The sequence below is a fragment of the Rhinopithecus bieti genome, unplaced genomic scaffold (genome assembly GCF_001698545.2).
Source record: "Rhinopithecus bieti isolate Rb0 unplaced genomic scaffold, ASM169854v2 scaffold_15813, whole genome shotgun sequence".
Classification (NCBI taxonomy): domain Eukaryota; kingdom Metazoa; phylum Chordata; class Mammalia; order Primates; family Cercopithecidae; genus Rhinopithecus; species Rhinopithecus bieti.
The window spans coordinates 171,080-184,357 of NW_016809040.1; the positions used below are offsets into that span (position 1 = coordinate 171,080).

Consider the following 13,278-nt stretch of genomic DNA (forward strand, 5'->3'; position numbering starts at 1 on the left):
TGATCTTGCCAAACCCTACCCATTCTTTGCAGCTCAGGTGAAGGTGCAGCCCCTTCTCCCAGAGGCAGTTTGTGATTGTTTTGTGCCCAGAGTGGTCTCTCCCTCCTCTTACTCTACACACTGTCCCACTTCGCCCGCTTACCTACATGGCTATCTAGAGGCACAGAGGACGATGTATTTCACCTCCATGCTGCAACCTGGCACTTCACTCTTTCCTGCAGTTAAATTCAACAAAATACTCACTGACTCTGCTCCAGGCATTGAAGATACAGAAATGACTACATCCCAGCCCTGCTTTTGTGGGACCCACAATCTATGTGAGAAAGGATAACACCAAATAAAATTCTACAAATCAATTTTTCATAATAGGGTACACAATTTGATCCAAAACAGAGCTATCCTATCACCCTGTTTACTGCCTTCATGTCGTTTAGCTCAGTCTGCAGCCATTGTTTGTTCATTTATTTGTGGTCAGCCTGTCCCTAGTAGGAGACACTAGCATAGGAACATTGTCTGTCTGGTTCGCCACTGTCCCCAGCACTCCATATGGACTTGAGCACAGAGACACTCTCGTTGAAAGCTGTATTTGTGGAAGGAAGTAAAGAGAGAGGCAGGGAAGTGTCAGGAACTATGAGTACCAAGGCCGGCTTGAGGTTTAGGCAATGCTTCCATGACAGGGAGCCAGCTATGATCTGGAGTGTGAGTGAGGGCCAGACAGGGAAGGCGTGAGCCCCAATCCAGAAGAGGAAGAGGATGAGCAAAGGTAAGAATGGCAAATTGGCATGACCAAGAGAGTGGTCACTTAAGAGCACTTAAATATTGCTATAGACCAGCTGCTTTTAAAAGGGGATGATTTTGCCTCCCGGGGGCATTTGACAATGCATGGAGACTTTTAAAATTGTTTTTTGTGTTTCTTTTTATTTTTAGAGAGAGGGTCTCACTCTGATGCCCAGGCTGGAGTGCAGAGTGCATTGGCACCATCTCAGCTCACTGCAACCTCCACCTCCTGGGTTCAAGCCATTCTTGTGCCTCAGCCCCTGGAGTAGCTGGGATTACAGGCACACATCACCATGCCTGGCTAATTTTTGTATTTTTAGTAGACATGGGGTTTCATCATGTTGGCCAGGCTAATCTCAAACTCCTGACCTCAAGTGACCTGCTGGCCTTAGCCTTCCAAAGTGCTGGGATTACAGGAGTGAGCCACCACACCCAGCTCACTTTTTTAAATTGTTAAGGCTTAGGGCAGGAAATGCTGCTACTAGCATCTACTAGGTAGAGTCCAGGGATTCTGCTAAGCATTGTACAATGTCCAGAGCAGCTCCCCACAACAGCCATCTGATCTAAAATGTCAGTAGTGGCCAAGCAGTGTGGCTCACACCTGTAACCCCAGTGCTTTGGGAGGCTGAGGCTAGGAGTTCAAGACCAGCCTGGGTAATACAGGGAGACCCCATCTCTACAAAAAAAATTAAAAATTAGCCAGGTATGGTGGTGCATGTCTGTAGTCCCAGCTACTCAAGAGGCTAAGGCAGGAGGATCGTTTGAGCCCAGGAGTTCAAGGCTCCAGTGAGCTGTGATTATACCACTGTACTCCAGCCTGGGTGACAGAGCAGGATCCCATCTCTAAAAAAAAATAATAATATTAAAAAAAAAAAAAATGTGGCCAGTCATGGTGGCTCACACTTGTAATGCCAGCACTTTGAGAGGCTAAGGCAGGTGGATCACTTGAGGCCAGGAGTTTGAACCAACCTAGTCAACATGGTGAAACTCCATCTCTATTAAAAATACAAAAATTGGCCAGACGTGGTGGTGTGTGCCTGTAATCTCAGCTACCTGGGAGGCTGAGACAAGAGAAATGTTTGAACCCGAGAGATGGAGGTTGCAGTGAGCTGAGATTGTACCACTGCACTCCAGCCTGGGTTACAGAGCGAGACTCTGTCTCAACAAAATAAAATAAAATGTCGGCCAGGCATGTTGGCTCATGCCTGTAATCCCAGTATTTTGGGAGGCCAAGGCCGGTGGATCACCTGAGGTCAGGAGTTTGAGACCAGCCTAACATAATGAAACTCCAGCTCTACTAAAAAAAAAAAAAAAAAAAAAAAAAAAAATTAGCTGGGCATGGTGGCAGGCACCTGTAACCCCAGCTACTCAGGAAGCTGAGGCAGGAGAATCACTAGAACCTAGGAGGCAGAGCTGGCAGTGAGCCAAGATCATGCCACTGCACTTCAGCCTGGGTAACAGAGGGAGACTCTGTCTCAAAATAGAAGAAGAAGAAGAAGGAGGAGGAGGAGGAGGAGAAGAAGAAGGAGGAGGAGGAGAAGGAGGAGGAGAAGGAGGAGAAGAAGGAGGAGGAGAAGGAGAAGGAGAAGGAGAAGGAGGAGAAGGAGGAGGAGAAGGAGGAGAAGAAGGAGGAGGAGAAGGAGGAGAAGGAGAAGGAGGAGGAGGAGAAGGAGGAGAAGAAGGAGAAGGAGAAGGAGGAGAAGGAGGAGGAGGAGAAGGAGGAGAAGAAGGAGGAGGAGAAGGAGGAGGAGATAGGAGGAGGAGGAGGGAGAGGAGAGAGAAGAGGAGAGGAGAAAAGAAGAAGAGGGAGGAGGAGAAGAAAGAGGAGGAGAGAGAAAAAGGGAGAGGAAGAGGAGGAGAAGGAGGAGGAGAAGGAGGAGGAGAAGGAGGAGGAGAAGGAGAAGGAGAAAGAAGAAGAAAGAAGAAGAAAGAAGAAAGAAGAAAGAAGAAGAAGAAGAAGAATGTCAGCAGTACTGAGGTTTACCAATCCAGCTGCAGACTAACATTCAAGGGATGGGCTGGTCAGAAAACACAAACTTTCTTTTAAAGGTCATGATTTCTAGTCACACCTAATACCTTCTTTTGATTAGAATTTGGACCAAAATAGCATGTGCTTGCCACCTCCTATAGGCTCTGAGAAAAGAAATATTCAGCAAAAACTATCTTGATCCTAAGGACCCACATCAATGTCCTTCATCTGCTGGATATCCACCAGGACTCATCATTTCCTCCATAAATTCTAAGGCTCCAAACCACCCACCCCACATGCAAGGTGATGAGAAGCAGAAAGATGAGAAGGTGAGAGGTGCTCACAGCACTGCAGATGAATGATAGACAGAGGGATGGACAGACAGATTTGTCAGGATGGCAAAAGACTGAATCCTTGGAGCTCCCAGAGTATGTGCCTGTGCCACGTGGACTTTTCTGTGAAGGCAGAATTGGCCTGAGCAACAACACTGCCAACCCCAGCCCTGTTATGAGAGCTGCTGTGCAGAGCACTGAGAAGTGGTCATCTCTGCAGGGCTCTGGAGCCTCTGCAGGGAGTCAAGCAGCTGGGCTTGACCCAGTGAAGTGACAGGAACCGGGAAGTCAGTGAAGACAAAGCCCCTTTGTCTAGAAGTAGCAACACATGCCTGGGCTGAGCCTGCCCTTGATAATGAAATCTGTGGCAGCTCCAAAACTTGTTGGGGCCTCACCCTGTGTTTCCTTTCTCACGCTGCCTCACCATTGCTCCTCTGCAGCTGAAAGTCTCTCAAATGTGTCTGCTTATTTTTGCCCCTGGCACATAATTCTATATTTCAATATTATCTAAAATGTTTGAATTTTAATTCTAAAAGGAAAAAAAATCACCTTTTTTTCTGCTGTAAGACATCCGCTAACGTTATGTTTGTAAAGAGTAGATCTGAGACACACAAAGGCTACCTCCTATTACATCTCAAATTCCACTTTGTGACAAAGCTTCCTAAATTTCCTCATCTCTGAGGTGGGTACAATACTACCCACATTACATTCTCACTAACAATCCTAAAAAGAGCTTATTTAAAGAAGAGCCATCTAGAAATGGATGCCACGGATGAAAATTCAATTTACATCTAAGTTTTCATGGAAGTGTCTGGTGGGTAGAGCAAGGAAAGCCAAGAATGGCACCCCATGCAGGGCAGGATACTCTTCCTAGTTCCAGACAAACATGGGCCTTGTATCTTATGCATGGCTCTGTACAGAGCTGGGAGAAAGGAACGGCTTACCCTAGCAAATCAAAATGGAAATTGAGCTATATTTGTTACAATTCGAGTAAGATCTGCAACTTTCAACAGGAGAAAAACAGAAGTACTGGCAGTGCCCAACTTGGACATGAACTGTCTTGCAAAAGTTCACTCACAAGCAGAATGTTCAGAACCTGGAATGCAAGGTGTCTTTTATGTCCCAAGCCAGCTCACAAAAGGCTGATTGAATTTATGATTTATTTGGTATATTACATACTTAAAGTAAAAACAGAAAACAACACAAAACAAAAAACAAACAATGCTCTGATCACATTTTAAAACATATAAAATACTTAGAAAAACAAATATGCAGCCTCTAATTAGCCTTGACCCGAAGCCCACACCATGAGCTGGGCCCTGGACCCTCCACCGTCCAAGTCGTAACTGAAATGGGGCCCTAAGAAACTGAATGGAGAAGAATGAGAAGAACTCCAGCCTCAAAGGGACAGGGATTCTGGTGGGAGAAAAAAGTAGTCAGGCATCTCTCAACTGGAAGAGAAGGGTGTGGTACCCTACCCAGAATATATACTCTAGCACAGACGTGCTACTGGTCACATCTAGAAAGACACGGGTATGTGAAAGAACAGTGGCCACTCTGCCTGCTACCAAAGTAGACAAAATACAAAATGAGCTGCTGCTGAAGACAAGCGAGCCAGCACCCTGGCACCGCCCCACCAGAGGGAGGAGGAATGTGAATTCCCAGCACGCTGTGCAGCAGCGTGAACAGCCAGGGACACTCAGGCCGGAAGGAAGATGTTTCTGTAGCTGCCAACAGTCGGTGTAGGAGTGTCCAGGGGCCACATGTGATTCTGATGGATCTGGCTTGGTCAAGAAGGAAGTTGCTGAGCTTTCCAAAGGTGAACTGTCCTAACTGATAAGGTTAATCACATTTCTGGTATCTTCAGAAGAGAACAGGGGACAAAAAGATACAGACCCTGGGAATGCCTTCCCCAACACAGCACACTCACACCTTTACAGCAGAAAGGACGCTTCATTCCAGATTGTTGCTGAATACGATACCTGGATCGACTCCAAATACAAATGTGATGTGAAATATTGAAATCAGGTTTGAAAACTGAGATTTTTTATTCATCCACTTTGTACCTTCTTTAATCCTCCAAATAAAGTATCAGCCTCCAGCTCAAATTCCTGGTCCAGCTCCTCTTCATGTTCTGACCAAAAAAAAACAAAAAAAAAATCTTCGTTAGTCACAAATCTAAACAAAACTGGGTTGGCTGAAGAGCTGAAGCACTAAAGGAATTGGACTATGTCCTGGAAAAGCAGCCGGTGGACTAAGCTGCAGGCACGGAAACATACCACACTCCTTGACCCTGCTTTCCAGTGTTCTGTGACCTAAGTTCCTGGAAATACGTAGAGCCACTGATGGAAATTTGGATTGTAATAAGGGTCACAAAAGGAGAGAGCAAGGGAGAAGAGTTTCCAACACAGGAAAACATGGGAAGGGTTACTGCAAATGGCCCACGTGCACATGCTGTTAGAAATTTTGGGCCAGGCGTGGTGGCTCATGCCTGTAATCCCAGCACTTTGGGAAAACGAGGAGGGCGGATCATGAGTTCAGGAGTTCGAGACCAGCCTGACCAACATGGTGAAACCCCACCTCTATTAAAAATACAAAAATGAGCCAGGTGTGGTGGCAGGCACCTGTAATCCCAGTTACTCAGGAGACTGAGGCAGGAGAATCGCTTGAACCAGGAGGCAGAGGTTGCAGTGAGCCAAGATTGCACCATTGTATTCCAGCCTAGGCAACAAGAGCAAGACTCCATCTCAAAAACAAAAAAAGAAGAAGAAAGAAAGAAAAAAAAAGAAAGAAATTTTGACACAGACTTGCCACAAAATATGGTGATTGGATCCACTATGATATAATGCTAACAAAATATAATAAAATAGTCATATAATGGTAATGAGCATGTATATAAGTGAACAATACAGTTGATTTGAAACAAAAGATAAAATAATATCTGCAAACACTTCTTGAGGATGTACAATAACCAGACACAGTACAAGATACTAGGAATGAAATGCAACCAGACTGGTGTGGCTTTTGTCTCCCTGGGGCTTACTGTTTACTGGGGAAGATAGACAAACACAGAGTAAGAAACTACGATAGTGCTGATGAGTGAATTGATGCAGGAAGGAATGCTGTGGGGGCTGATGCTGAGGTGCGATGTCCTGTAGGCAGCTGCATGGGTGTGGGTGGAGCTCACAGGAATGCTCTAAGCTGGAGATAAAGATTTATGAGTTCTCAGTATAAGGGTGGGACAAAGCCACCAGAATGACTGAGATTCCCCCCCAAAAACGGACAAAGAGTACATAGACAAGAATGGGGAAATATTAATGTTTATCAGATCAACAAAAGTATAAAAACCACAGGAAACCAAAAAGGAGCTACCCAGAAGGAAACCCAGGAGAGAGTGCTGTCACTAAAATATAATCATGAAATGATGCTGGGTTCAGAGTAGGATCAAGGGGCAGATTCACACACACTAGATGCAAACAACAAGCCAAGCGTCAGACCACAGGCAACATTTAGGAACAATACAAAAGGGAGGGGCTTGCACACCGGCCCAGGGTACACATGGCACACCTCCAGGAGCCCCAGCTACAGTGCACTCCAAGTGATCTGGGTGTGCCATGGAGGTGTGTGATTGCAGTAGGGCACTGGTCCTCTCTGTGACAGCTGTATCCAAGACCACATTGTGTATGTGTGTGTGCATGCACCTATTTGCGTGTTGCACTGCACACAGACACACAGACTCAAGTCCAAGGGAACAATTGGCAAACAAATGACAAGTTACTGTGATCCAACAAACAAGTAACAGAAACCTCTGAATTCATTAGGGCAAAGAGAGTACAAAAACTTTCTGCCTCTTCCCTCTTCTGTTTTGGCTTCACTTTCACACAAACTGCAACCTTTAGAAACATCAGAGTTACACGGGATTAAAACAAAGCAAAAACTTAAGCTCTTTTTTTTTGGTGCTTCTTTTTTAAGAGTTCATTCAAAAGCAGTGGCATTTATTTACACACTAGCCTCAGATTTCCTGAGGCTGGAACATATCTCCCTCTAGTGGGAGCAAGGAACCCTATGCAGACTGGAGAATGATGATGAAATCTTGCCTAGTGCTGCCCAACAGAAACAGAACATGAGCCACACTTAAAATTTTAAAGTTTCTAATAGCCACAAAATAAAAAAAAAAAGTCAAGTTAATTTTACTATATTATTTACTCCAATATAAATTGTATTTCAATATGAAATCAATATTAAACAGTGATATGAGTTATTTTACGTTCCCTTTTTCTAATTCTTTATAATCCTATTTACATGTCATCTTTATAGCACACCTCAATTTGACCTGGCCACATTTCAAATGCTCCCTATCCAGATGTGGCCCATGACTACAGTACTGGACAGCATAGCTCTAGACCAAAAATCCGTCCTTGACCAGGCGCAGTGGCTCAAGCCTGTAATCCCAGTACTTTGGGAGGCCAAGGCAGGCAGATCACCTGAGGTCAGGAGTTCAAGACCAGCCTGGCCAACATGGAGAAATCCCATCTTTACTAAAATACAAAATTAGCTGGGTGTGGTGGTAGGTGCCTGTAATCACAACTACTCAGGAGGCTGAGGCAGGAGAATCGCTTGAAGCCAGGAGGCAGAGGTTCCAGTGAGCTGAGATCACACCACTGCACTCCAGCCTGGGCACAAGAGCGAAATTTCATATAAAAAAAAAAAAATCTTTCCTCATGTTTTGGAGAATTCATATATATCACCTTTGCCTCATTTCTTGACACAAATGCTCCCTGACATAAATTTTAAATTCTAAGTTAAATCCATTCATGACCCACTTGGAACTCACTGTCTTCACATTGTCGTAAGTTAGCTGAAAATCCCCAGCTGCAGAATGTAGTTGATACAGGAGAACCTGCGGCAGGACATCTTTCCACAAGTTGCAGTAACCCTCAGAATTTCTGATTATATCTTCTGGTAACCGCCCTTTGGGTTCATTTGGCCCACTGCCCAGACACAGCAGATTTATCAAGACAGAGGAATTGTAATAAAGAAATTCAATTCACATAGAGCTGCCTAAATGGCAGATGAGAGTTTTATTATTACTGAAATCAGTCTCCTGAAAATTTCCCCCAGCCCCACCCCAGAAGAAGTCTCGCTCTGTTGCCCAGGTTGGAGTACAGTGGTGCAATCTCGGCTCACTGCAACCTCCGCCTCCTGGGTGCAAGCGATTCTCCTGCCTCAGACTCTCGAGTAGCTGGGATTACAGGTGTGCGCCACTATGCCTGGCTAATTTTTGTATTTTTAGTAGAGATGGGGTTTCACCATGTTGGTCAGGCTGGTCTTGAACTCCTGACCTCGTGAGACTGGTTTTTTTGTTTTGTTTTGTTTTGTTTTGTTTTGTTTTAAGGATAATTTGGCAGGTAGAGGGCCAGGGCTGATTGGTCAGGTTGGAGATGAAATCATAGGGAGTCAAAGCTGTCCTGCTGTGCTGAGTCGGTTCCTGAGTGGGAGCCACAAGATCAGATGAGCCAGTTCATCGATCTGGGTGGCACCAGCTGATCCCTCCAGTACAGAGTCTGCAAAATATCTCAAGCACCAGTCTTAGGTTTTACAATAGTGATAGTTTTACCTAGGAGCAATTGGGATGGTTTAGAATCTTGTGGCCTCCAGCTGCATAACTCCTAAGCTTCATTTCTAATCTTATGACTAATTTGTTAGTCCTACAAAGGCAGTTACATTTATAATTTTTGCACAGGCAGTTTTATTCTTAGGGAGGGACCTCGGACCTTCATTCTTTGAGCAGAACTGGAGTTTTTATCCTAAGTCAAACACAGTCAGGCAAGAGGCTGCCACAAACAGAAAAGAAGCCTTCTGTGCCTGGGAATTCTCTCCCCATCACACAGGACTGACTGGCAGAGCCTGCTCTTTCTTCCAGTGCCCTGCTTCTATTTCCCCAAATTCAGTGCTTCACAAAACTGCCTGAGAGCATAGAAATGAAGCAATTTCTGCTGATGAGTCCTGATTACCACGTCAGCTGTTGATTCTTGCCTTCCACAAAAGGATACATCAAAGCTCCATCCTACCTACTGAGTGAGAGGATTTGCATTTTAATCGCTGTCAATGAGCTGTGGTGGTAAACCATCTACTTAAAACCTCTAACTAACCTACCCCTTTTCACTCTCAGCATTTTGATGGGAAATTAATTCTGGGGTGGGTGTAGTAAGAGGGCAATAATCAGAAAGAGAAGAAAACACATACACACACACACACCCTAGTCTGACAAGACACAAGCCACTGGGAGCAGCACACCCAGTCATGGCACACGTGCCCCGCTGTTTCTACGCATTGGCAAAACTCCAATCAGCTCCTACTGATTATTTCTCCAGGAAGCCATGAGTACAACAGACTGTGGTAGTCATTGAGAATAGGAAGGGCGGCACAGAAAAGATGGGCTTCTGATGATGGGAGAATTTAGTGGTAAGCAACTCTCAAATATTCATCTGCAGATTATCCTACATAAAGGGGGTGGTTTTCATGACACTCTGGAGGCCTAGGGGCTCCTTCTTTCCTCTTCCAACTTCCACTTGAGGAATAAAAAAGTGATTTAAAAATAACGCAAGGAAAAGCAAATCATATATGCCAACGGATGTAAAAGGAGACTGCATAAATGTCCTTCAAAACTCCCAAATATGGCTGCTCATCTGCCACTCACCTGAGAAATTCTGAGTCTGCAGGGGCAGACCACCAGGTGTGTAGTTTGCATGGGAAACTTTAGAGCTTCTGGGAGAAGTAGAAGCAGCCTGGACTTAAATGGAAACTCTCAAGCCAAGAGTGAGCCATAAGCTCTATGCATGTTCAGTGTGTGGGGTCTGACATGGAGCACCAGATGGGGAGCAGAAGGAATGAGGAGCTGTGGAGTCTAATACTAGGGCTTGCCCACAAATGCCCTCCAGCCCAGTCTCTGCCCCATGTCATTGTGGGAGGCTTACTAGAAGTCTTAAGAAAGCAGATTATCTGGAAGCCAACACTCCCCCTATGTGAGGATAAAAAAATATTTTTCCTCTAACTTTCGAAGGTTCATGACTGAGGCCCCTGTAACAAAAGGCACATTAACAAGAGAAGAGCATACAAATATATTTAATGTAAGTTTTATATGATACAGGAGCCTTTGTAAGGAAGTGAAGACCCAAAGAAATTACTAAATTTGTGTATTTTAATGCTAGGTTTGATGAAGATTGGACAGTCGTGGAGAAATAGATTTGGACAAAATGAGTATGTTCTAATGGTAATCAACTGAGGGGAACTTAGCAAGACCTATTTCTTCTGTGTGATCCTTCATCTTCTGAGATAAGGATGTTCCCTTCCTTTGTGTATAGAGAAGGCACCTCTCAGATGAGGGTTTTATGACCTGCTTCAGGGGAGAAAGGTTGGGAGTAACTTTCCCGCTTCTGCTGTTTTCTCAAATGCCAAGATACCATGTTTTGAGGTAGTGCTCCTGAACCCCAACACCTACCTGAAGGACCAGTGTCAACCCAGGAGGAAAATGCCAGTGCAAGAAGGAAGGGATAGGCTACAAGACTTGGGATCTATTCTAATAGGAAGACAGTGATTCAACTGTTTCCTAAGACTCTGGCCATAGGTAACAATGGAAACCACAGTCAAATATGATGTGAAGCATCACCAAACAGAATGTTTGGAGCCTTGGCTGTTCCACAACACTCACTATTAATGCTTCATGACAGGCTGTTCAGTTCCCGGCTCCTACAGAAGTACATTTGGGTCTTTTCACAAAGTCTTGTTAGCTGATGGGCCCCTGGTGGCCCCAGCCATACTCAGTCAGCTCACCTGGTTCTAAGAGCAAGGACACCTGTTCAAGGACAGGACCAGTGGCCTTTGTTTTCCCACCCTGGACTGGGCTCTCCAGAGTTACTGATCATCTTGCAACCAAATAAGTTCCTCTAATCACAAAAGTCAGTGGGAAAAATTACTTCCAAAAAAGCCCATGCCCCATGAGAGGTTAGCACGTTGCATGAACAACGTAAAAGAAAGAACTCATCTATAAATGAGCGTCTGTATCCTTTATTCATAAATCGAGCTTAGTAACAACGAAAGCCACAGGTTTATACAGAAATAAACAAAAGGTAGAAGGTGAATATGTTCAGTCAGCTATACTAGCTGTATCCCACTTTAAGAACAACTATATAAAAACAAAGAAATAGGGAGTAGTGATTCAAATAAATACTTTGCACCATAAAAAGCAAAGGCTCCTTAAATATGAGGGCTCCCTGGTGCCAGAGTGTATTTAAAGAAACATTAACTACAGATATATCACTGAATATTAAAAAAATGAAAAAAAAAAAGCCTGTGACATGAAAATGCAAATCAATGGGAAGCACAATTTCATTTATGAAAATGTCATTAATATGCAACTTTTCAGGAACATAGCTACTTCATAAAAGAAGATGTGCCTGGTCTCTGTAAAATCAGAAGGTTCTAGGGTAGCTGCTTTTCATTAGAAAATAATTTTCACAGGCCAAGCTTAGTGGTTCATGCCTATAATCCCAGGACTTTGGGATTTGGCTTGAGGCCAGGGGTTTAAGACTAGCCTGGGCAACATAGCAAGATCCTATCACCAAAAAAAAAAAAAAAGCCAAGCAAGTGTGCAAGTGTGGTAATGTGTGCCTATAGTCCTAGCTACTTAGGAGGCTGAAGTTGGAGGATCACTTGAGCCCAGGTGCTTGAGTTTGCAGTGAGCTAGGATCAAGCCACTACACTCCAGCCTGAGCAACAGAATGAGACACTGTCTCAAAAATAATAATAATGAAATAGAAAAATATGAATTGTTCAAACTGACTTCAGAATGAAAACATACAAATAACCCTGAAAAGTACTGAAAAGTTTTCAGTGAATAAACTCCCAAAGAGACTTCATGCCTAGACATACTTAGAAGTGAATAACATCAGACACTGATGCAGACATTTCATATACTACTTTAACAGTACCATAATATTTTTTAAAATGGAATCATCTCCAGTGTTTCATAAAGCTAACAGAATATCAAGACTGAAATTTGGGGATGAGACAAAACAAAATTACAGGCCAACAACTCTCACTTAGAAATCCATATTTTTTTAACCCTAGGGGAAAAGGATGTTTAAAATACCATGGTCATGGTAGGTTTGTGGTAGGATTGAATCCGTATGGTTTGCCTTTGGAAAACTGATGACTTTAAAATGTATCAATAGGTCAAAAAAGGAATAGGTACTTTAAAAACAAATAAAATTAAACACTTATTGCCAATTTAAAGGGGCCAGGATTCCTTAACATGAGTTTTTAAAAACAAATAAGTAAAGCTTGTTCAACCTTTCACTATACAGAGATTTCCATTAAAGTCAGAATTAAAACAGGATAACATTCAACTGTTGTATTGTTCTAGATGTCCTAGCAAAGCAAAAACAAATGAAGCAAAACTACCATCATCATCTGTGGATGGTATTATCTAAATACAAGAACAAGGAAAATCAAATAAGCCAATGGAACATAAGAGAATTCAATAAATTGCTAAAATATAAAATAGATAAACCAAAATAAATACCTTTAGTGTAGATCAGAAATAATCAGCTAGGAAATTCGGAAAATATCCCAATTGCAAAAGGAGAAAGGAAAAGACTCAGAAATAATCTTAAGTTTCAGCAGGATCTATTTTGAAGAAGACCACAAACTTTCATTAAGGGAAGTGATGAAAGATTTTGAATAAGCAAAGAAAAAAATATATTCTTGGATAGAAAGACACATTATAAAAATATCAATTATTTACAAATTAATTTATAAGTTTATTACAATTCTAACTAAAACCCTAATGATTTTTTGAAAGTAGCCAATTTCAAATATATATCTGGAAGAATAAGCCAGTAAGAATAGCCTAAGAAAGATCTGAAAACAAAGAACCAATGACTTATAACTTACTCCTGATACTTAAGCATTTTATAAATCAAAAATAATTAAAACAGCACAGTATTGATGTAAGAATTGATTGAGAAGTCAGTTAAACAGAATATAATAATTTAATATGTGAGGCCAGGCAACCTGGCTCATGTCTGTAATCTCAGCACTTTGGGAGGCAAAGGCAGGAAGATTGCTTGAGTTTAGGAGTTTGAGACCAGTCTCAGCAACATAGATCTTGTGTCTATTTTGTAAAATGAAAATAAAATA

The 13,278-nt window shown here is 42.9% G+C and overlaps 1 protein-coding gene across 1 annotated transcript in view; it reads right to left on the reverse strand.

Annotated features, from left to right (window-relative positions):
• The window catches only part of LOC108539521 (protein-cysteine N-palmitoyltransferase HHAT), a gene marked incomplete at its 3' end in the record, with an annotated part of 212,538 nt that overhangs the window by 168,996 nt on the left and 30,264 nt on the right, over nt 1–13,278 (reverse strand). The window contains exon 3 of the mRNA XM_017888279.1: nt 5,145–5,212. Within this exon, the coding sequence (XP_017743768.1) occupies nt 5,145–5,212 (68 nt within the window). The remainder of the gene's footprint in view (nt 1–5,144; nt 5,213–13,278) is intronic.